Here is a 24,726-nt window from a genome sequence, read left to right on the forward strand (position 1 = left end):
TTGTACAGGTGTAATTGTTTTTATTTTGTGTTTGCTAATAATTGCTATTCGTATTATGAGCATTAAGGGTTATTTCAACGATATTTTGTCGATAACGACTGACTGTTTAATAATAATAATAATAATAATAGAATATATTACATAGGTAATATAATTTATATGTATGTAGAACAGATTTTCACGTATCAGTCGGTACAACCAGCTCACTAGACGCTGTGTTTCGGGATCGTCGTGCGTAAAGAAATAAAATAATATATTATGATCATGTAAATTATATAATTTGATACTTAGTCATTACTTACGGTACTTAGTACCTACCTAACATAGTCAATTTTTTAATTTTAAGAATTGTGTGTGTTTGTTATATTATAAGTGTATATTTGAGGAAAGTTATAAAACTATATTGAGTTATAAACACAAATCCTGTGGACAAAAAAAAAGAAAAGAAATACGTGACGGAGAAAACGAAGCAAAGAAAGTCAGCTATTACTCGAACTCGAGTAATATTTTGAATATCCTTCCTTTGAGTATTTTCGATTTTTCATAAGTAAAATAGTTATATAAATTGGTAAGCATATATCAGAATAATTTGGTTCAGTTTTAATGGTATTATATAACGTAGGTATACGATCATTGGCACAATTTCGTTAAAAAAAACTGAGGGTACTTAAGCTCTGAATTTTTTGGGCATTTAAAATAAATTATAACTATGAAGCATTAATGGCTTTTTTGAGCAAAAATGTTTTATAATAATTTAACATTTAATACTTAATTTATTAATTCATTTAAAAAATAATACGATAAGTACAACAATTTACAGGTACAAGAGTTAAGTACATTTATATATCAGAAATAAGTATAATTACTATAGGGGTGGTTTCTAATATAAAATTTATCTAATTTGTACTATAGAAAAATACTGACAATTATTAATATTGACTTTTTAAATAAATACTAACCTATGAAGGTATCGTTTGTTAGTACATGCGTACGCGGTTACAATGACGATAACTGCCGATTGGCATAGTTTATATATATATATAAATATAAATAAATATAACAACAAAATAAATATGTTTATACATTCATATAAAATAATAAGTGATACACGCACGTATAATGAAGATACAAATGGTCATTATATAAAAAATTAAAGTTAAAAATATACTGTATATAAATATTATAAATGGTTATTCTTAGTATTGGTTTAAATTTAATTTTCTTAAGTAAATATTATGTAGTGTTAAAAATGTATAAAATTTAGAAACAATAACTTATTGTTATTTATTTTTTTTACTATTACTTTTTATTTTTAATATGCATTAATTTTAGTTATTAATATGTTATACTCTCAATATCTAACACAAGCTCGGCTTAAGGGAGATTATTAATCATAAATTGTATTTGTTATTTGTATTTTGTAATCGTATAATAGTTTAATATTTATAATTAAAAAAATTATTATGTAGTGCCATGTATCTAACCTAGTCTTAGAGGGATCGTGGCCGTTGGACAGATAGTGCACCCGTCACCACGTGCACAGAACGCGACCGCGCGCAGTGGCAGAACACGACTGCGATTCGATGGAGCTGGCCGTGGCGAATGTGACAGCGTCGTCATCGCTCGCCACAACAGTGCTTCCGGTCCCGTCCGTCGTCCGTTTACCGAGTACCGGCGTGCAGATAGCCTTTACCGGGTTGTCTGCGTTTGGCATACTCGGTAACCTGATGGCGCTTTTCATATTGCACCGGACTCGATCAAGCAGCAACAAGAAACACGTCTTCATGTTGCGGTGCCTGGCCATCAACGATTCCATTGTGCTCGTAGGCAGAGTGGTTCATATGTTATTTGTGGACATCAGATGGTCGGACTCCAAAAATACTGTGTGGTCGTGCCGGATCAGCGTCCTGTGGCGGTTCTTTGGGCTGAATTCTGGTTGCGTGGCTCTCATAATGGCTGTCGAACGTTGGCTGGCACTTACCAAACCGTTTTTTTACAAAAAGGTGCGTATTTATCTGTTATTGCTGCTGCACTACACACAGTCTTAACTCTCAAGGCGTGTAAATAGTTATGTTTACTATTGCACAAGTCCAAGAGTTAAGCTCGGTCCAACTCCTGGTAAATCGCGGTTAGTAAATTTCATCATGATTAGAATATGATACTATAGGAACACGACGTATCTGTGAACTCGGCTTTACAGATCGAGTTTAAAAAAATATACATAAATAACATTTGGAATAGTTGTACATTAGGTATAAAAAAAAGATATAATTGGCAATTAGATAATTACTTAAATGGTAAGTGGTAAGAAAAACTAAAATGTCCATCTATCTAAGTTGATATAATATAAAAAATACCATCAAGGATTGTAATTGAAATATTAATTTTGTTATTCGTTCTTTAGAAGTTAAACTTTTTACACGTTTTGCGTTAATTATTATTTGGAATTATAGAATTATGTAACTTTTGTATTTATCACAAATTAAATTTTTAATAATTTTGGTTAAATTATTTTTTTAGCGTTACATTTGAAAATATCATTGTACAAGTATGCTATAGTAAATAATAATGTTTGTGGTCAGTAAAACATGTAAATGTTTCACATTTTTATTAATTACATAATGTTTGAGCTTATAATATTATACGAGTAGTAGATAATATCTTTTTGTAATAAATATTATCACTCATGATAGTCGCGACCGACGATAGCGATCATATGACCATTATAGGTACTATATATTTATAATATTTTACTAGTCAGTCATTACTCAAACGTTGTACTTCCGTCAACTTACAAATGCATTGTATTTGTATATTTGAGTAAAATAAATTCTAAATAATATAAGTTTACTATACAGTCGCAGTCCATTATAATTAATATTTATCGATAATTAATTGAACAAATATATTGGTGCATGCGATATGTATTAATATAAAAAAAGTAATTTTAATCTAGAAATTATGGACTTTTTAACTTAGTTTACAAATACTGTACATAGTAACTTCAATAAATTTAATATTATATTATTTTGCACCAAATAGACAATGGATATAGAGGGACTTTGTAAACTCTAATCGATTGTGGGCAAAATATAATTTGAGTTATAGAAAATATTTTATTAGATAACACAAGACTTTATTTATTACAATTTTCAAAAAAAGTATTTTATAATAATAATCTTCAGTATTTGTAGTGTACAATTCGAATTAGGATAACACTATTTTAACAAAAATCGATCATTATTGGTTGTTTTTTATATTATAGATAATATATTTTGACCAAAATGTATAGTAGATAATACATTAATACGCTTATTAGATATCAACTGTTAATTTATTGAATTTATATATCGTGCCATTTGAACATTACATAAAGATTAGATTGGTCTAACTACAATCGTTGTTTATGTATATTTATATCGTATCCATATCGCATTAGTATACGTGTCACGAACTGGACGTTTGCGATCCATTTCATAAAATAGATCCGTGATTTCTCTATTTCGCGTAATTACACTACATTAATTACATTTGGTGAAATGTATACCTACTTAAATATTATACTCAACGGAATTTGTTCCGTCACTCGGATATAGTGAATTAAAAAACTTAAATTTTTATATTTTAATTTTATTCTATATAGCGAATTAAACAATATCTTGATCTTTACTACATAATATTTCAATTTGTAACAACTTAATATACTTTATTATACCTAGTACGATATCCACCTATATTATTTAATTTAAAAAAAAAATAATAATTTTTGGAGGACAGTGATAGTCGCCTCCTCGTGGTGTCCTCTGGGTAATGCTAAATGGCTATCAATAATAATAAAATGCTTGTTATGCAAAATTCACTGAATAAATGATTAGACATAATTGGCAACCATGGAAAAAAAGGGTAATTAGATAATCGTTCTGCTATAACTATTTTAAAGTGGAGTTACCCCATCATTGAGTAAGTTATTGTAATGTATAGTTATAAGTATATTTCATGTGTTAATATTGCTATTAAAATTTAATTTATTCATATATTATATCATTGGTGCTAAAATGAGCTGATTTAATTTTTTCCGATAACATTTAAATTATTATATTATAATAATATATATTTAAATCATATTATATTATTGTTATTAATTTTTATGTTGATAACATCTTACTTTTAAATAATATGATTAGATTCATAGTAAAAACATAGAGGTAATACATTAAAATTAATTAAACTTGTTTTCTAAAAACAATTATTTAATATTTACCATATATATTTGCCTATATGTATTTTTGATTTTTTTTTACAGATATAAGAATAATTTATGAGGAATCTTGAATGAGATTTTCAATAATTTTAAGAATTTCCAGTTTTAAAAAATAATAGTAGTACTCTAAATTTAAATAAATTCAATATTTATTTTGGAACGTCCTTTCAGAATAAATTGTGTTCGGGTGTTGATTACGAAAAAGAAATTTTACGTTGCTGTGATGGTAAACAGTAAACTTCGTCGGATGGCCTAAATACTGAAAATGGAAGAAATAATTAGGAATCTGATTAAAATAATAATAATAATAATAATAATTTAACTAACGTTAGTTTTTCATATATATATGTAGTCATACCATGATTGACCTTAGTTAATCCATTGAGCTAATATTAAAAAAAACCAGCGTTACACATTGTTTTTGCATAAAAATTAGACTTTATTATAGCGTAGACTTAGTGAAATTGTAATATGAATAATTTTATGTTGATCTAATTTTTATTAACAATCAATTTTTAAACTCGTATCACAAATTTTTATTTTTATTCTACTCTACAATAGGTATGGATTAGTATTCCATTAAAATAGTGACTGAAAATAATAAATAATATAAATTTATATACCAACGATCTTTACAGCTTTAATATATCACACAACTTGGAAGAATAACCCTATGACTAGATTTATAACATGGAATATATGGATAATCAAATAATTTTTAATTTTAATAAAACTATTTTGTACAAAGAAATATACTAAAGTTAAAATGTATAATTCTTATAAATTTAAATGAATTGTAATTAAAATTAGGTCAACTAAAACCTATCTAAAGGTTTTTGAAAATGTACATACAACATAATATATTTGTCATTAATTATATATATATACATAATATTGATAGGTATATTATTATACTCCCTAATCGTAAATAATCATTTTAGAAAATAGAAATTCATATTTAACTGTATCGGTTAATTCAAAAACTATACAATATACAATTAATAAACAATAATAATTTTCAAACAACTAAAATAATTTAATGTATGTCTGACTAGGTCACCAAATAATTGTTTATTATAAATACTTGATACTTCGCACATTTTCTACCAATTATAGTTTTTATCTTATAATAAATCTACCTAAATTATTGTTAATTGTAAAATTCATGTAATTTCAGTACATAAGCCTACATTTACTTAAAGGAATGATGGCCATACTTTCTTTAGAAGTACTGTGTTTCATGTGTGCCCCATACTTTGGATTTGGATATGGTCGCTATTGGGATGAGAAATCGTCAACGTGTGTGAGTTATAAAGATGCCAAAAAGCCTTTGGACGTACTACACGTTTACGTATATTTATGTCATGGTAAGTGGGTAACATTATCTTCTGGCCTTATGTCATGTTATTAATTAAAAATAAATAATCATTATAAAAAAACAACACATAGTTTGAAAGTTAAATGTCAATTATTATTGATTACAGATTGAGGACTTAGTTAAACATTTAAATAAAATAAATAGATTTGAATTTTTTTTTACAATTAACTAAAATATTTAACAATGCACAGCAATAATTAACATTTGAAATTATTAGCTGAGCGATGAATATATCAATTATTAAATGTTTTTTTTTGTCTGTATATAAAATAAACAGTTAAAAAAAATTTTAAATTCTTATATTTGAGATTAGTTTTGGATAGATAATTGGTTCCACTTTGTACTTTTGAGAGTTATAAATAAAAATTTCCAATATTTTTCAAAAAAATATTCAAAATAAAACTAAAATTGAATTTTTAAGTAAAAATCGTTTTTGAAAAAATTAATTTTGTTATTTTAATTTAACTCAAAAGCGAATAATGATAAATACGTCAATAAAAATTGAACCAAATGATTATAATAAAGTTTTATATATTATATAAAATAAGTATATAAATATTTTGATTGTTGAGCTATTTATAATCTTGAGAAATTTTTGATTTTTAAATAATTTTCGATAATAATATTTTTGCTCGGTTATAAATATTAAAAATATATATTACAAGGTTCCTTATAAGTTGTTAAATGCCAACTCAACATTTTAATAATATGAAGTCATAATTTATTTTTATGAGCGGTAGATTTTATAAATTTGAGCAATTTCGATAAAATAATAAAATTTACAAATAAAATATTATAGATCCAAAATAAAAATAATAATTTTTGTTTTATACTATAGGCGTAATTTTATGCTTTGCAATAGTCTACACGAACTTAGCCGTTATGAAAGCTTTGTGTATGAAGAATATTCCTAACAAACAGCATACCGTGACAATAAGACGCACCAACCAAGAATTGTCATTGGCTTGCAACGCCGCTACCAAAGAAGAAAGAGCATTCGGCTGGCTCATGTTTTTACTGTGTGTCACGTTTGTCACTTGTTGGGTCCCGCAAATGGTAAATGCAATAATACATTATATGACTATAATTAATATATAGTATATTTATAGTGCTACTGAGTATTAGTATTAGGAATGCCGAATTTGGGGATATCGGCAGCTTTATTTTAAGTCAGTTCTACAATGTAAATCAAATACATAATACTATCTCATTACTATTTTACACAATATTCAAAGTGTTTACAAAAGATATGAGAATTTAAAAAATAATTGCGTTACATAAACCGTTTATACCAACAATAATTATTGTAAATAAAAGATTCGCGGGTATATTTTTCGGGTATATCACATCATTAGACATTTTTTATGTAATCTCCACCAGATCCTATAAAGACGCACAATTTTTACGCAAAAAATACTTTCCGTCGAATTGTGTTGCTATTGAGCTATGGATTTATAAGAACAAAACCATTCTTTCTCATCATGCTTGTGTAGTATACCAAGAGCTATCTACCGGCAATTGAAAAATTTTTCCCGAACTATCCTTACAAAAGGTTATGAGTTATTCTCGGATATAGATGACTTACTTCCCGTTATAAGATTTTTCAAATTCCACCCGTTTTTTGTAAGCCGTAATGCCCTTGTATTATCTATCTAAATCATATGTTAATAAATTTTATTAGTAGTATGTTTACAATGTTTATTTCTATGAAAACAAAAAGTTATTCGATTTTCGTGAGGCAAGACGAAATTAATATATTAGCCTGGATGGTTTTATGGTATAGCAATCTATAGTTGAAAATCTCACCTAGTCTGGAAGTTTTGAGTAATCTATTAATATAACTTTATTTAAATTGAACTAGTAGTTTTGAAAATCAACAGTTATGTAGTAAATAACTTATTTCATATTTATTTATACGTTTGTGTGGTCCTCGGCAGATATCAATACCGTTATCCAGGTTCATCGAGGATGATTTAAAGATTCGGCCGTTTATCATCACCACAGACATGCTGTTAGCTATACATTTTGCGCTTAACCCATATCTGTACGTCCTCCAGAACTGGAAGTTAGTAAAGACCATTATCTGGTTGAAGTTGAAGATCAGGAAGACTGCCAACGGTAGCAGCGTGAGCGTAAGTCTTAGCAGTTCCATGAAACAATGGACAAAGTATTATCAGACTATCCGCTCTGATTGCAATATTCGATGCCTGAAGTCTGCTGTTGCACGCGTGTATTTGGGCTATTTAACCGAACCTAAATTTAAATTCAATGATTATAATATACTTATATCGTGTAATGTATAATTTATTATTTTAAATAAAAAAACGGTTCTTTACGGAGACTGTCTTTCAATATAACTGAATATATTTTTCATGATACGTTTTTTGATAAACCTACTAAAGTAATTTTTTTTACTTTATTGGTATCAAGGTATTTTTTCCGAAAACATTGAATTTATTAAATTATTATAGTATTGAATTACTATAATAAATAATAATATATATTATTTATACATTATACCATATTAAATTTTATTATTATTAACTTTTGTTTTATCAGACCTTACTTTAAAGCAATGTGTTTAGTTTCATAGTATAAATACACAATATCTTAAATTGAATCTACTTATTATTTCCAAAAAAAACAAAATATTCACAATCATATAGAAAATTATGTAAAATTTTCATTTTAATCTAGATTTTTGTTCTAAACTCTTTATAAAAAGTTTCTATTTTATACATATTGCCAATTATTATCTCTCTGTAAAGGTTCCAAAATTGTACAGTTATATACTAATATTATAACATAGAATTTTAAGCGATTGTCGTCCGTAATGGAGGTTTCGATACAGTAATTGATGGCCATGGCTACTGAGAGGGTTTACCACGGGCTCTACCCAGGGACCTTATACCTCGAGGGCCTATTATGCTGGTCGTTTATACAAACAATTTTTTTAATCATTGGATAATTTTGATTTACTAAAATGAAACAATATTATGATAATTTTCAAAGAACACTTATTTTTGTTTTCTTTGAGCAAATAGAAAAATGTTCAATTAAATTAATTTACTTAACAGTTGTTAACACGCAAACAGTCGTTTCTCGTCACTAGTATTATGATCGTTAAGGGTTATTTCAATGATATTTTGTCGATAAGGACTGACTGTTTAATAATAATAATAATAATAATAATAGAACGTATTATATAGGTAATCTAATAGATAAGTATGTAGAAAAAATTTTCACTATTAGTTGTTACAACAAGCTCACTATAGTCACTGTGTTCCGGGATCGTTGCACGTAAATAAATAAAACAATGTATGATCGCGTAAATTATATAATTTAATACTTAGTCATTAGTACCTAATATTTGATGTTACGATTTGCATGTGTTTGTAATGTTATGTTTTGCAAGTGCATATTTGAGAAAAGTTATAAAACTATATTGAGTTATGAACACAAATGCTGTGCAAAAAAAAGAAAAAGAAAAGAAAAACGTGACGGTAACTGTAATGTAAGAACTACAAAATTATAGAATTTGATGGTCAGGTTTTTAGATTAATTCCAAAAAAAATAATTGAATATCGTTATTAAATCTGTTAAATCTGTTAATCTCTAATTATGATTAATGAGATATAATGTTTAATGGTATTCTTTTTTTTTTTGTTTTCATGTTATAAATAACGTTTTGAAGCCCTAGTTAGTATAAATCGAGTAATATTTTGAATATCTTTTCTTTGAGTTACCTAAGCAGTCTATGAGTCCGGCTTTAGAATCAATTGAATTGAAATGTAATAATAAGATTAATGTAATAATATTTGATAGCAATAGTGCTAATTCAAGTAAGTTTATTCATATTGATGAGAACGTACTAACTGAAACTGGTATTTTTATTGAAAAATCTACTTCCGCGTCCAAGATACAGCCATTATTAAACAGATATTTTAACATAGGTGATCCTAATTTTATCATAAGTTGTGACTTGAAATATCCACGTGTTCTGATTCCTGATAGCTATTTTCTGTGGATACTGAAGATTTTAGAGTGCTAATATCAGTAGGTATTTTTAATTTTCAATCTTATTTTAGATAGGGTTATAGTAGGAGACATAATCACACGATTAGTTCGAATCAGTGTATTTTTTATGTGAAAGTTTTTCTGTGATATGGTCGAGTAAAAAAATTGTAATAGACTAGATTTAGCTATTATTCCGGTAAAACTATATTCAAAAGACTTAGAAAATGAGCTTACAGGTGAATTGCAAAGTTTAAAATTGATATATTCATTAAATTTTAGCAAAAAGACAGAAAATTTGGAATCTTTTGAAAATCTGAATGACATAAAAACTTTAAATCTAGAAAATGTATTCCTTATTCTCCAAATATTTATCGATATATCTGCTACAGTATTAAGTGCATAATGATCTCTCTCAGTACTAAAAAGAGCCAAAAATATTTTACGTGAGACTACGTGTCAAGGCAGACTATTAAGCTTAAGAGTGTTAGTTGTGGAACAAGAACTGTCCAAAACCACGAATTTTGACGGTGTCGTCAATAGTTTACCGTGAAAAAATCCAGTGAGAGGACATTCGAAATTGACCTTATTTTTTTTTACGATTGTTAAATAATTAATAATTATTAATTAAAATAATTAAATAATAAAAAAGTATTTTAATCAAACCAAATACTATAAGTATGTTTTTGTTATATAGGTACACAGACTATATATCATATCATCAAACTTGAATACAATTATAACCAAATAAGTGTAAGTAAAGGGAATAGGAATATTATATTAGTCCCGAAGCCAGCAAATATTTCTCGGCAGGCCCGGCTGGTAGTACAGTGCACTTGCTTATTGGCTTATTATAATATAAATGTCGTAGGTGCACGATCACAACGATATAGACGTACACACGCAATACGTATATAAGTATATTTAATAATGATTATATAGTGATATCCGCGCATATTATAGACGCGGTCGATAACAACAATTGCCATTAATCATTATTATATTCCGTGTTTATAGTCGGAGAGGAGTTGAAGTCGGCGTTGGACAGACGGTGCACCGGTCACCGGCACGCGCGCAGAACGCGACCGCGATTCGATAATGGAGGTGACCGTCGAGAACGCGTCCGCGTCGTCATCGGCCGCGACACCGGTGGTGGAGTTTCCGGACTCCGGGTACGGTTTCATGTTACCCAGCTTCGGCGAGCTAATAGCCTACGCAGGGTTGACCGTGATCGGCGTGTTCGGCGTCCTGTTGGAACTGTTCATCCTGCACCGGACCCAGTCAGACAGCAACGAGAAGTACGTGTTCATGTTGCGGTGCCTGGCCACCAACGATTGCATAGTGATGATCGGCGTGTTGGGCCATATGTTGGTGAGCGAAATATGGCCGGACACCAGGAGCAACGTGTGGTCGTGCCGGATCCGCATCGTGTGGCGGTTCTTCGAGATGTGCTCCGCGTGCGTGGTCATCGCGATGGCCGTCGAACGCTGGCTGGCGATCACCAAGCCGTTTTTTTACCGAAAGGTACGTGTTTGTGCATCTGTAGCTTATACCGTACGATACCCCGCGGTCTCATTAGATCGGTTGGGGTTAGGTTATAGTTGAGAACCAATTTTTGCAGAATGTCTCAGCCCTCCCGTTTCACACGTGTCACCTGCTAAAGTATGAAAGTATTATAATATTCGGCACATTTCTTAAATTGTTTCACTTAAAAAAATTCTTTTAGCATTACATTATAAATGCCGTAGTTATCTTGAGTCAATATGCATGTAAAAAAAAAGGCGGGCAAGCTGTATGAAAAATGCGTCTAGGTGTATCGAGTAGAATTCAATGATATATTAGTGCATACAAAAAACCATTCTAAGCGAAAACGTTGTCAGTTCTTATCAATATAAGTACATTTTATGATATTGCTTTTAAAGAAATTTATTTTACTATTGGCCATGAGTTAAGATAATAAGCTAGATATCTATTATTTTATTATCTATTTATATTAAGATGTTTATCTTAATTTATGCTATTGACGTATTAAAGTATGTTAATCATCACATATATATATGTATATAATATTTATTCATATAAATAACTCTTTGCGTCATAGCAATTCATGGGAATTATATTTTTTATTATTTTAATAAATATAAAGATGTTTTTACATTAATGAGGGTAATATAATTGTTTGGTTAATAGTTGGTTGGATTTAATTTTATCTGAAAAAGTTGCCTTTTTTATACTATTAGTATTTAATTATCGGAATAATATATATTTTTACAATATTTTTTTATTGTTTTTATAACTTTTAACTTTTTGAGTCAATATCACTTTAACCGTAAAAACGTGACTGGTTACGGTACAGTGGCGTGAAACCCCCTCCCCTATTGCCTGTAATATTATTTTTGTTTTTAAAACTAACCATGATTTAATATAGTATCTAAAAACGTGTATACGTGTCTGTGATTACGACAATAGTCCGTAGATAGATATCTATAATCTATAATTACAACTAAACTGATGTTACCAACAATCCAAACATCGTTAAGCTAGCCAACATTCCGATAGTTTTATGTTTAGCCTTATACAAATATTAATTTAAGTAAGAAATAAAAAGCCACTATTTTATTTTTTAAGCCAATAAGCCTGTGACAACTGAGTAATTATTTATTTTCACCCCCCCCCCCCATTGTAAAATTGTGCGTATGCCATTGTAACGGCGTACAAGAATAAATAGATAAACTCATAAACTTAAGAATAATCTACTTATTTTAAAAATATTAGTGCATAGTATAATACATTTATTGAATAGATCTAAGTTCCCACTACTAATTTAATACAATATTAAATATTATCATTTTTACTGCATGTTGATAGTAAAAATGATTTATAAAAAAAAAGTTAAAAAACATGCTTTAAATCTTAATTTACGTACATTTTGTAATAATTATAAAAGTAAATTTAACAGTTATAAGAAAAGCTTAAATTAATTTTATAACTACAAGTCTTCTAAGTTATAACATAATAGTCCCAAAATAATTTAACAATAAAAATACTGACTAGTATTTGGTAGTTCAGTATAGTTGGGGCCTTGGGGATAAATTCTATAATCTGCAAAAGTATCCTCTTGATTCAGTAAATGAAATCAGAGCATTTTTGTTGGCCCAAAAGTGATGACTGATGACAGACAAAAAAAAAACATAAGTCATTGTAAAACCAATACATTCATCACTATGCTCAAAATCTAAGATTAGTAATAAACTAATAACTAATTAGGTACGAAAAATGTTATCTCTTATTTTCATCAACACTGTATGTACCCTTTAGTGGCCTAGTGGAGTAAATATATATAAAGATAGATAGATAACAATTATAGGTACATAAATAAAAAGGAATTTTACCTATTTTAGTCACAAAAATGATGTATTTTAAATGACATATATTATTAAACATTTGAAATGTTTAATATAAAAAAATATTAGCTGACCAATGACAAATAAAGTTGTAATATAATAACCTATGTAAAGTAATTATGTACTTTATATAGGTACTCTAAATATAATATTTTTTCAAAATAACGTTTAATGTTGACCGCGAAAAAGAAATGCAATGTCGCTGTGGTAATTAGTAAACCGCATTGTTTGGCCCGAATCCTTTAAACGGAAGAAAAATATTAGGAAATTAGTAAATCTGAATAAAATTAAAAAATTTAATGGTGTGTTTTCTATCGAGTAGTGACAAAAAAGAGCGGTAGACGTCAAGAGTGCAGAATAGTTTAAATGACGCTAGTAGATGGCACTGTTGTTATCAGTCCTGCTGGTGACTTTATACTACAGGGTTACTAGATTATGCTTTCCTAAACCCGGGACATTTTGAATGGATATATATTATATATTTAAATAAATAATTTTTTTTTTGATCATTACATTTTTTTTTCTATAATGAATTGTGTATGCAAGTAATATTATACAAAAACCCATTACCTATTCGTATTATTTATAAATTATGGTTTACATTCGTTTTCAATCAAATTTTGAACTTTTACGGTCAGTAAAAAAAATTCAAACAAATATAATAATAATTCATTGATCAGTTTTTGAAACTTTCGGAGTCGGGTTTCTCATGAGGATTTTACTAAATATTTGGCTGATCTATGAACTTGTTTTAATAAAGAATTTTTACAAGAAGCACGTTTTTATAATAAGAAAAGCTTCTACCGTTCTTGAATTTGTCTATGTGCTGTTCATGAGTGAAAATACACGTTTCACAGCTGCATTTGAACCCGGAAAAACAAAACTAAATTTAATAACTTTTTTGTTATAACTATAATGTGAAGGATGATAATGTTTTCTCCTAATTGAAAAATGGTATTTTATCGAGTTAAATTTATAAACCGAGACAAATCACTGTTCCGAAACATTTTCTCGGGGCACTTAATTATGAACCGGTAGTGTCCCGGTAAACCGGGACGTATAGTAACCAAGACTTATAGAGTCTATAATAATATGGGGATGAAACCTCCCACCAAATATTACAAACATTTATAATTTAATTAACGAAAGTTTCCTAAAACTCCCATTGATTAGTTGTTTAGTCTGTATTTAAAAAAAAACAGTTCATCATTTTTTTGGCTAATTAATAAGACTTATGGTGTAGACTTGGTGAAGTTATATAAATCATTTTTGGAAAATTTAAACTCATTTTTAAACTCTTATTAAAAATTTTAATTTTCGTATTACTTCATACTATAGGTATACTACTAGTTATTAGTATATACACTAATATAGGGGCTAAGAATAATAAATAATTTTTTACAGTATCTATTCAATTCAATTTTCAGAATGCTTAGTATTTTATAAACTGAAATCCGTTTATAGTATAGCATTGGTACATTGAATTTTAAATTCTATTCGTGATTAAATATGCAGCCTTATGTTTATGTATTAAATCGCATTCAAAAGGGATTCAAATTTTAAATATTCAAATTTTTTACCTACAATGAAGCGCATCTATTGAATCGTATACACGACTGCTCTTGCAATTGTATGAATAGTAATAATTGCACGTACACAGAAAAAAATCAGTAATAGAGTTTGTACGTCATGATCAAAATAAATTAAAAAATTAAATATTAAAATTCATAAATAAAAAAGTTTTTATTTAATGTTTCGCGGGGGAAGTATTTTGATAAATAAAAAATCTAATATGATTTAAATATGTGTTAGCAAACTTTAGATTGTTCGTTTAATATTGTGATGAATATTTGTTTATTTATTTATTTATTTTTTTTATTTAATTAGGTTATAAAAGTTTTTTTTTAATTTTTAATTTTTATCTACATTCCCATATTTTATACTATAGGTACTAATATTTACGTATTTATATTTAAGTGAAATTCTTATTTGTGTAAGTCTTAGAAAATCTAGGATCAATATGATTATGGATACGATATGAATTAATAAATAATTTAAATTAAAAATGTATTTCAAAGTGAATAATTATAATTATAATTTTTATTTTTTTGACAACAAATTGTGGACCATGTTTAATGCTTCAGTTTAAATTAGTTTGATCGTTGGACATTTAATTAATATACAAAATATAATTAGTAAATCAAACTTCATTATATCATATTATTGCATGAAGTAAATATTTTTCATAATTCGATGATTATTTCATAGGTATAATCGAATCATATTAACGCTATAAAATATAAATTGTCAGTAAGTAGACATCATAAGTTATTAAATATAATTCATATTTATAGTCTTGTATGTATGTTTGATGGATTGTAGCCTGCAGTAGATTGGGAAAATACCTAATATTGTTGTTTTTTCGATTTTCATAAGTAAACAAAACTATATAAATTTGTAAGCATATTATTATCAGAATCATTGGGTTCAGTTTTAATGGTATTATAATGTAGGTATACGATATAAGATTATAGTTATTATTTATAGCTAATTCCTATTAGTCTCTAGTAATAAAATAATTATATTATTATATTATTATCTATCTATAGTATAGAATATAGGTTATAGAGAATAAACAATATTATTTGAATTATTTATTTGAGTTATAGCTGGTAACTTCTTATAGCATAAAGCCATATAGGTTAGAAGCGAAAATTGATAAAGTATTCACAAAAAATATAGTATAATACATAGAAATATAGAATATAAGAAAATTATAAATAAATAACCCTTTTTTTAAAAAAAAAAAAGTATTCAATTTTATTTTACGATAAAGCTATATGCATATATATATATTTCTAATTGATTTGTTCAAATTTTATTTTATATATTGCATTAGTTTTTAATTTTAATACAATTTACTTATTTACTTATTAATTATTATCCATTATCCCATATTTTGGCATGATATCTTATATTGAAAACAAAGTATAATATTGTATGCTATTATGGATTATTCTGAAGCATTGAGCTTTAATATTTGTAGTAATTAAACCTGGTTTCTTTATTTATTTACATTGCTGTAATATGAACAGTGCATTAAAAGTGTATTAAAATCAAAATAAAAGTACGTTATGACGACACTCATCATCTGGTCACCAAAGTAAAATCATACTGTGAAAAAGTTGGATATTGTAAACAGTTTCACATTTTCAATAACATAAAAAAAAACTATACTTATATTTTTTATTCTTAAAGGTTAGGTTATAGAAATATATTTTTAAAACCTTTTCATTACAATTAGTATTAATTATTCACTTTTAAACAAATCATAATGTGCATGGTCGAGTTCAATAAAAATAATTGAGCATTAAGTACCTATATAATCTATGTTATAGGTACAGTACTTGCCTAAGTAAAAATCTACCTAACAAGACAATATTTATAAAAAAATACTCAACAATTTGTAAAATATCCTCAAAAGATTAACTATTTTAATTTCTGTGCTCGGGCCCAAATTTATATTTTGCTCGTGGCTTGCCATCCCATAACTATTGATGAGTGAAAATTCTAAAACATCTTTGTTTTAACAATAAAGAAGTGCAGACCACTCATGTCATTTTTCGGTGAAAGTAGTTGAAACACTTGAAACATTAGATATTTTTGTTAATTGTAGTTAATTTTTAACCGACTATTAACGTTCCAACATTGTACACTAAACAATATAACATAACATAATATAACATGAGATAAATGGTAATCTAAGTTGATATTATGTTATATTAATATTTTACATAAAATAAAACATACATTTTTGATATTTTTTATTTATTTTGAGAAAAACTTGCTATTGAAACATTATAATATATTACATTTTAAAGTATTAATATATCGGTAAAAAACTAAATAAATTCAAAATGTGTACGCTTACTTATACGTTATAAACTTAAAATTAGCTAAACATTTGAAAATTGCATTGTGTATGTATAGGAAATAATAATGAAAGCAAGTCTAGCTGTTAGACATTTTCGAAATACTACTATAAAAATTTTCAATAACGAAAATTATCTATAAATAATTTGATATATGTGTATATAGTTTTTTTTTTGTTTGAATATAAAATTTTTAAACGCTCATAAACATTTTAATTATAGGTTTTTTCGCTGAAAGTTTTTTAATTTTAATGAAAATAAATTAATTTAACCTTTTTATTCAATTTTTAAGATTTGTATAGCCATGTAAATTGAAAATGATATACATTTTTAATACAAATTAATTTTCAAATTTTTGCATTTGTGAATATCCTTGATGAAAAAAAATATAATGTTTTTCGAGTGAAGCGGTGAAGTGTATATAATATTTGTTATAGCCATACATGTTTCAATTTAGTGTAAAAAGATTTTGCGTGAACCTATTACTTGACAGCAGTCACGGTCGGCTTTTGACTCAAAAATCAAGTCTTATAATTGATCGTAGGTATTTACATCCAATACTTACTACTAAGCCTATAGTTTAAAATCCCGATTTTCAAAATGTGACGTTGCGATCGTGTTAGTTTATATAATGGATATATGTGTGATATCATAATAATGCAACGTGGTGACTTCGCGAATTACGTGAGGCTGTATTGTGTACTTATAAATAAATATATGATGCGTGATTTAGAGTTCGTACCTTATCACCGCTATTCTCGGGGTTCAGCAGTTGGGCAGTCGTCAGAGATAAGGCGCGTTTTTAATAATGTACGTATATATAGGTAGGTACTATGTAATAATATACGATAAAAATCCGAACATAATTATTATACAGCACGAAAACCGCGTAATGTGTTACTATACTGTTGTATATCGATGAGCATAATATATTATAATCATAATGATGATGGTCAGTCATAATTTGGTTAGCATTAACGCCAGTTGTAGACTGCAGTTGTAATATACTCCGTGCGTAAAGACATACTTTCACATAATATTATAGTATTTATAACGCTAAATTCACGTTTTTCGTACACAATAATAGGTAATATTATGTTCTGCCAAAACAATGTGACGACGACAATGAGATTGCTGTGCGTACATCGAATTTCATATCATGTATTTTGTGACAATAATGTTGAATTTATTGTTTTTTTATCCGTTCTGTGTTCGTATAAACCAATAAATCCGTCGTTAATCGTTATATCATAATCAAATCATATTATCGATCGAGTATTATAATTTATATATATATATATATTATGTATAGCGTATCATTATCATTACAGTAATTATTATATTGTGTTATTATTATCATCGTTGTCAACCGCCTGAAAGTTTTTAAGTATTGTAAAAACCTTGTATAGTGTAATACCGCGAACGTCGTCATAAAAATATACAACTTCCAATAACGGGACGCGTGTCGTAATAATTGCAAACAATCGGCGGAGTTTCGAGTAATACGAATACAACAGTCGTTAATTGTTGCCGGCGGGGTGACGACGACCGTTTAAAAACTTTGTCACACACACACACACATATATATATATTATATTGCGTTTAAGGGTCTTTCGAGAAAACCGTCAGAAACAAAGCAAGTTTTATGAAAATCGCAAAATCTAACTTTTCCGTTTTGATTTATTTGCACACCGTTTTACGTATGATATCGACACCTAATAATGCAATTTGTATATTATAATATAAAAATTAAATAATATGATATGCACTCGCCGCTCGAGAGGAAAAAAACGATAATGCACGCAAAAAGATCCCATCAGCGGTGACAGTAAGTGGCGGGCCGTGGAGTGCGCGGTGCAGCACCTGCAAGTGCACTCGCTCAATAATATAAATATCGCGTACGATAACATACCTATTATAGCGACAACCATAATATATCGTAACATAATATTATACTATACTATTATGTCTTAATAATATTAACGATAATTGCAAATACGCGGCACACACGTGTAGAATAGAGGTGGTCGTACAATATTGGTATTATTATAATAATATTAATTATTATATTATGTTGTGCCGGGCGTAGGTGGGAAGGGAACGGGGGCGGCGGGGAGATAGCGCGCCGGTCGACACGCGCGCGGAACGCGACCGCGGCGCAGAACACGACCGCGATCCGATGGAGCTGGCCGTGACGAACGCGACCGCGTCGTCGTCGCCCGCGACGCTGGTGCTTCCGGTCCAGGCCGGCAGCCGATTGCAGAATCCGGGCGTGCAATTGGGTGTTACCGGGCTGTACGGGTTCGGGATATTCGGCAACCTGCTGGCGCTTTTCATACTGCACCGGACCCGGTCGAGCAGCAACCAGAAGCACGGGTTCATGTTGCGGTGCTTGGCCACCAACGATTGCATCGCGCTCGCTGGCATGTTGATCCAGATGTTCGTGAGCGTCCAATGGCCGAGCACCAAGAACAACGTGTGGTCGTGCCGGATCCGCGTCCTGTGGCGGTTCTTCGGGCTGGGCTCGGGGTGCGTGGCCATCGTGATGGCCGTCGAACGCTGGCTGGCGCTCACCAAACCGTTTTTTTACCAAAAGGTGCGTAATACCCATCGTATAGTATAGCTGTTGCTGTCGCTGCTGCATGCGCATAACCGTGTACATTCGATCTGCGGGTTTGCATTGTATAGGCAGGAACTTATTAGTACACCTGTCCCCTGCAGCTCACTCCCCGCCTATATCATATTATCCACGCGCGTCACCCTATTGTAATAGTACACATCACCTGCTCGAAAGTGAATTTTTGATACGTTTGACGATTTTGAGAGAAGAATTTATAAGAGCATAGTACGCTAGACGTACATTTTTAACACGGAATCAATAAAAATGCCAATTTGAAAATACATCGAATAGATTACAATACACACAGCATATTATAATGGTCTGTAAATATGTCTGATATATAATGTAGTTTTGAAATTCCTTAAAAATTGTCTGTACACATCACTAATTTGTTTATACCAACGTGCATATACATTACATAAACATGTTTAAGAACTGTCGAGTTCTAATTTATAGTTCACAATGCATTGTTAGAACTGCAACAGGGGGGACGAAACACTTAATATTTTCATTTGGTACCCAATTGGTAAAATACCTGTCTACGATTTTCAATTATTTCAATTTTTAAAAAGATTCAAAATATTTTTTATACATTTTTGTCAACAAATTAACGCTGTGAATAGTAGCTATTAGCAGGCGGCTTACTAAATAAATGGGTTAATGTTTAATTGTTTTAACTTTAAATTCACTATATATACTTATAATTTTGTTCGGCACGTGGGCTTAAATAGTCATTATGATATTTGTTTTTAAAAATCGAAATATCTGAGGAAAGAAATATATACAATATAAGTTATGTATATATATTATATATTTAAATTGTTGACTTGAAATCACGACCAGCTCTGGCAAATATTAACCTTATTTAGTTGATTAATTTTGTTAAGTTAGACGAACAAGGGAATGAAAATTAATATACTCCTAATATGATATGTTACTTCGAACACATAATAGTATACTCGCTAGGGGCGAGTCTAGCTAAAATGGACAAGCACAGTAGGTACATAATAACATTAAATAATATACGCAATGTTCCCGCACTTCTGCGTCTGCGATAACAATATTTAATATCATAAAAGTCAATGGTTCTCATCTGGACCAATTTTAATATTACACGTACGAATTCCATGAACATATTAAAATTTATTATACCTATTATTACTATAATGCGGTGAGCGGTGTTGTGCACGAATCGTGTTTTCGTATCATTATGTTCGAGACGCGCGACGCGTGATAACAAAGACAGATTTATACACGTTGGTTATCAGGATGCAAACAAGTCATTTCAAAGTGTCATAACCATAATCGAGCAATGAAATAAAATCGTAATCAAAAGTGCATTATTATACGATTACACGTGCAGCGTGTTATTGGTTTATTTTCCTCATAATACGTAAATTGGCAAGGTTCTTCAATAATTGAATTTCAGTTATCGTTCAAAAGCCCCATGTCGTAATAAACAATAGTAATAACATTGTCGATGCCTTCCACTAATTTTTTAGATTTAAACGTCGGGCTATTTTGTTGTCAAAAATCACATTTTTAAATAAGTTTCTTATTTTGACTTATGCAAATCATTTCAAGTAGTAATTCGAGCTATTCAAATTTATTAATACCTTTCATACATATCATAAAAAATATTGTTCAAAGTTTGGACGGTTAAATTAGATCATTTTTATCTAATTGAATAATAATTTATTGACGCACCCCTATGGCCCTATCGTGTGTAATTAAGCTGTTCACAGTAAAATAGTCACAATATGAAATTTTCATCGAATTTCGTTTTTCTTTTCGATTGATTTCAGTATACTCGTGTTTTTTTCAAAATTATTCTCACGCTTGTCTAATAAAATTGTTTACACAATGAAAGCTTATTAAATTCGTTGGTGTATCAACACAAAATGAATTAATCCTAAAATGTGGAAAGGTAAAATATACATTTCATCATAGTTCAAAACTGATTTTGAGTTAAAAATTCGATCATCATATTTTGTTAATTGTATTTCGATGTCATTGAATTTTATTCCGTAAAATTTGTCATAAATTTCATTAATTCTCAGATTAATTTATACTTTGAAAAAATATTTTTTGCCGAATTTTGAAATATAAGAAATTAATAATATAAGGAAATTTTGTGGAATTCCCGTAGGTGTAAAATATTAAATTTAATGTGTTGAATAATATGAAGTAATTATTATAATGAATTGTGAACATATAAAATTTAATATTTATTAAACAAGAAAATATTAATATCAATCATAGGGTATCATGTATTATAATATATTATTAATATAATATTAACGATAATATTTTTATCTATAATTTGAATTTTTTTTAAATTTATTATCTTACAAATAATGTATAAAAATGATAGTATTATATAAATATATATTTATACATTTCTTTTTTAAATTAATCGTTTAAAGAAAATATTAAAAAACTTTTATTTATTTCTATAAATTAATATATCATTACACAAACTGTGTTTAAATCTCTATGTAACTCGAATAGTCGAATAAGAGTCAATACAAGTAAAAGCAACTATGAATTATAATTATTAGTTGTATACTGTGTGTTAAAATTACGTAAAACTGAGATAGGTAGTTAAATTGTTAATAATTATGTATTTATGTCTCACTTCAAGGTAGCTTTGTAAAAATTATATAATTTCAAACTGCAGTTTTAATTTACAATATTAATATTATAACGGATAGAAATTATAAATCATATACTATAATATACTTTGGTAAGATTTTCTAACATTTTTAGCTCTAAATATGCAGCAATTATTTTAATTAAGCAATTTTCTTGAGTTTTGGTATACTTAATAATATGTGTCATTTGACTATAGTAAGAATATATTTCCATAGTTTAAGAACTGTCAATAATAAATAGCAAAATACCGTCATAATTTATCATAATAATATTATGACTGAATTGAAGGAAGGGTAGAAGGTGTAAATGGAGAACAAAAATAAATGTGTGTGTAAAAAAGTGTGCCAATTATACAATGAAATAATTTGATGACTATCTTCTTAGTTTTCTCTTTGGTAATTTATTGTGATTCGAACAAAAAAAAAAATCGCATGCTTTTATGTCATTTATATGCCAATTTCGTTAATAACATTCAATAGTGTAATAATGTGATCTTATTATTTTACTTTTTTATAGGCATGCTTACTGGTGAATTTGATACTCAGATATCTATTATGTTTTTATTTCAATTTTTAACATAATCTTTTATATTACTTAGGTAGTTTTAAGTCATAAACTTATAACTTATAACATGCATTATAGTAATATAAATAAATGGAAATGAAAACTAAAAATTTGAACAAATTGTGTTCAATATTAAATAAATATTATAATACCTATTATATAATTTTTTTTAATTTTATTATTTTATAAATAGATTAAATATTAGCTACCTATATACGTTAAACAATTTTGAAATAAATTGTTGTTTTTAAATTACTATAGGCTTATTTACTTAAAATTAAGCATATATTAATATATTATAGACAATGTTTTTAAACAAAATGTATTTTAACTGATAAGTAATAAAATCACTTTAATGATTACATTTATTAAATAAATCAATAATATTATTTCCTATTTTTAGTAGTTATAGCTAAAAATTAAAAGGCAATAGTGTAAGTCTTTCAGAATTTTCTAACTTGTAAAAGACGTAATAATGGTTTTATTTTTTAATATTTTCTTATCAAAACAAAATGCGTGTTTATGCTATTTCTTTTGAAAAAATGAAAAACTATAATTACGAACCCTTCAATAAGTACATTTTTAAGAAGATGGGGATTGAGACGAGCTATATGGGTCAAAAGAATAAAAAAAAAAGAGTACATGTCTATACAGTATATGAAAACTGAAGCGAATAATTTACTATAATTTTATATTGACAAAAGTTAGTCTAATATAATCTAACATGGGTTATAGTAAAAACTAAAAATTATTATGTGATATAATTTTATTTTAAGTAACACATGGTAACACATAGTGACAAAAGTTTTTGAACTATTAGATAATATGTTATTTTGGAGTAGTAACAAATTAATATGATTTCGTTAATTGATATTATAGATCAATAATTTCTAACAATGTTGATAAGTTAAAATAACTGTTTGGTACATTATGATTTACGACTATTGACTAATAATGTAATATTTTTACAGCCATAAGGATTAATATAAACAAAAAACAAAAATAGAATATTAATAATAATGTGTATTGAAAGATGAAATTTATAATGTAGTCTATAGTAAAATATTTATTTTACTTAATAGTAGCTTTTAAACGATATTTCATGTTCATGATCATTTTCCGGTTTCTCTAGATTATATAGGTATTTTCGATAAAATGAAAATAACATCAGTTTTATGAAATCTGATTTGTTTTTTATCTATAATTTTTACTGCATAATATTGATTAAACCAGTAGGTATATGGTGTAAGGTACACTTTACTGGCTATTTCTTATTAAATGTCGAGTGTGTTTACCAAATACCTAATCAATCAATCGTGGATGTAAAACTAATGCATTTATTTGAATTTCAAAATTTGATTTATTTATACACATATAATATCTTATATATATTATATAAATTCTATGTAATTAAAAATGAAAAAATATTTATTACGTTCAATATTTTCAAGCGAATTGCATCAAATATGATATAACGTAACAGTATGTACAATATAATTATACTCAGCATAATGTCCTTCAAACAAATAATTATATAAATAAATCACAATAATTATTGTACACCATTAATATTCTAAAATATTTTTATTTATCAATATTATAAGGTTTCTTATTCCGTTTAGAGACTGTACAGCTACTGCAACTTTAATTATTAAAGTGCGTTTATTATCTTCTTCGATCTCTGAGTTCTATAATGGGTATTATGTAAAATGTATAATAACGTGATATCGTTTTCATTTAGAGAAATCAGTAGAATAGATAAATTGATATTAAAATCGCTTCGATGAAGGACTCGGTGATTTAGACGACTTTTTACCATATACAATAGTTACACGTATTTAATGGGTAAATAATATCATGTATAAATAACATATAGTCATCGGGATATAGTTGTTAAA

The 24,726-nt window shown here is 27.9% G+C and overlaps 2 protein-coding genes across 7 annotated transcripts in view; both read left to right on the forward strand.

Moving 5' to 3' along the window:
• Nucleotides 1-1,502: 1,502 nt before the first annotated feature.
• Nucleotides 1,503-10,777, forward strand: LOC132920694 (prostaglandin E2 receptor EP4 subtype-like). 4 transcript variants are annotated; one of them, XM_060983328.1, is made up of 6 exons: nt 1,506-2,003; nt 5,439-5,628; nt 6,478-6,695; nt 7,577-7,771; nt 10,351-10,406; nt 10,671-10,777. In XM_060983328.1, the coding sequence occupies exons 1-5, from the start codon at nt 1,584-1,586 to the stop codon at nt 10,402-10,404; spliced, it is 1,077 nt and encodes a 358-aa protein (XP_060839311.1). In that variant the 5' UTR covers nt 1,506-1,583; the 3' UTR covers nt 10,405-10,406; nt 10,671-10,777. The 4 variants fall into 4 exon arrangements, with proteins under 4 accessions (XP_060839309.1, XP_060839311.1, XP_060839310.1 ...); XM_060983327.1 differs by lacking the exon at nt 10,671-10,777 and having other exon boundaries at nt 10,351-10,542; XM_060983329.1 differs by lacking the exon at nt 10,351-10,406 and having other exon boundaries at nt 1,507-2,003; nt 10,671-10,763.
• Nucleotides 10,752-24,726, forward strand: part of LOC132920695 (prostaglandin D2 receptor-like) — a 35,905-nt gene continuing 21,930 nt past the window's right edge. For 2 of the 3 annotated variants that reach the window (XR_009660760.1, XM_060983330.1), the window contains exon 1: nt 10,752-11,177. Coding sequence is in view for 2 of the 3 variants with exons in the window: in XM_060983330.1 (XP_060839313.1) it covers nt 10,752-11,177 (426 nt within the window). In the remaining variant the exon portion in view is untranslated. Of the gene's footprint in view, nt 11,178-19,132; nt 19,586-24,726 lie in introns of those variants that run through there. The other variant, XM_060983331.1, reaches the window with a different exon arrangement.

This window comes from Rhopalosiphum padi, chromosome 2 (genome assembly GCF_020882245.1).
Source record: "Rhopalosiphum padi isolate XX-2018 chromosome 2, ASM2088224v1, whole genome shotgun sequence".
Lineage (NCBI taxonomy): Eukaryota > Metazoa > Arthropoda > Insecta > Hemiptera > Aphididae > Rhopalosiphum > Rhopalosiphum padi.

Coding starts and splice junctions, on each gene's coding strand:
- LOC132920694 (XM_060983326.1), top strand. CDS start 1,584: ATGGAGCTGGCCGTGGCGAATGTGACAGCGTCGTCATCGCTCGCCACA. Junction 5,629..6,477: donor TTACGTATATTTATGTCATG/GTAAGTGGGTAA, acceptor TTTATACTATAG/GCGTAATTTTATGCTTTGCA. Junction 6,696..7,576: donor CTTGTTGGGTCCCGCAAATG/GTAAATGCAATA, acceptor GGTCCTCGGCAG/ATATCAATACCGTTATCCAG.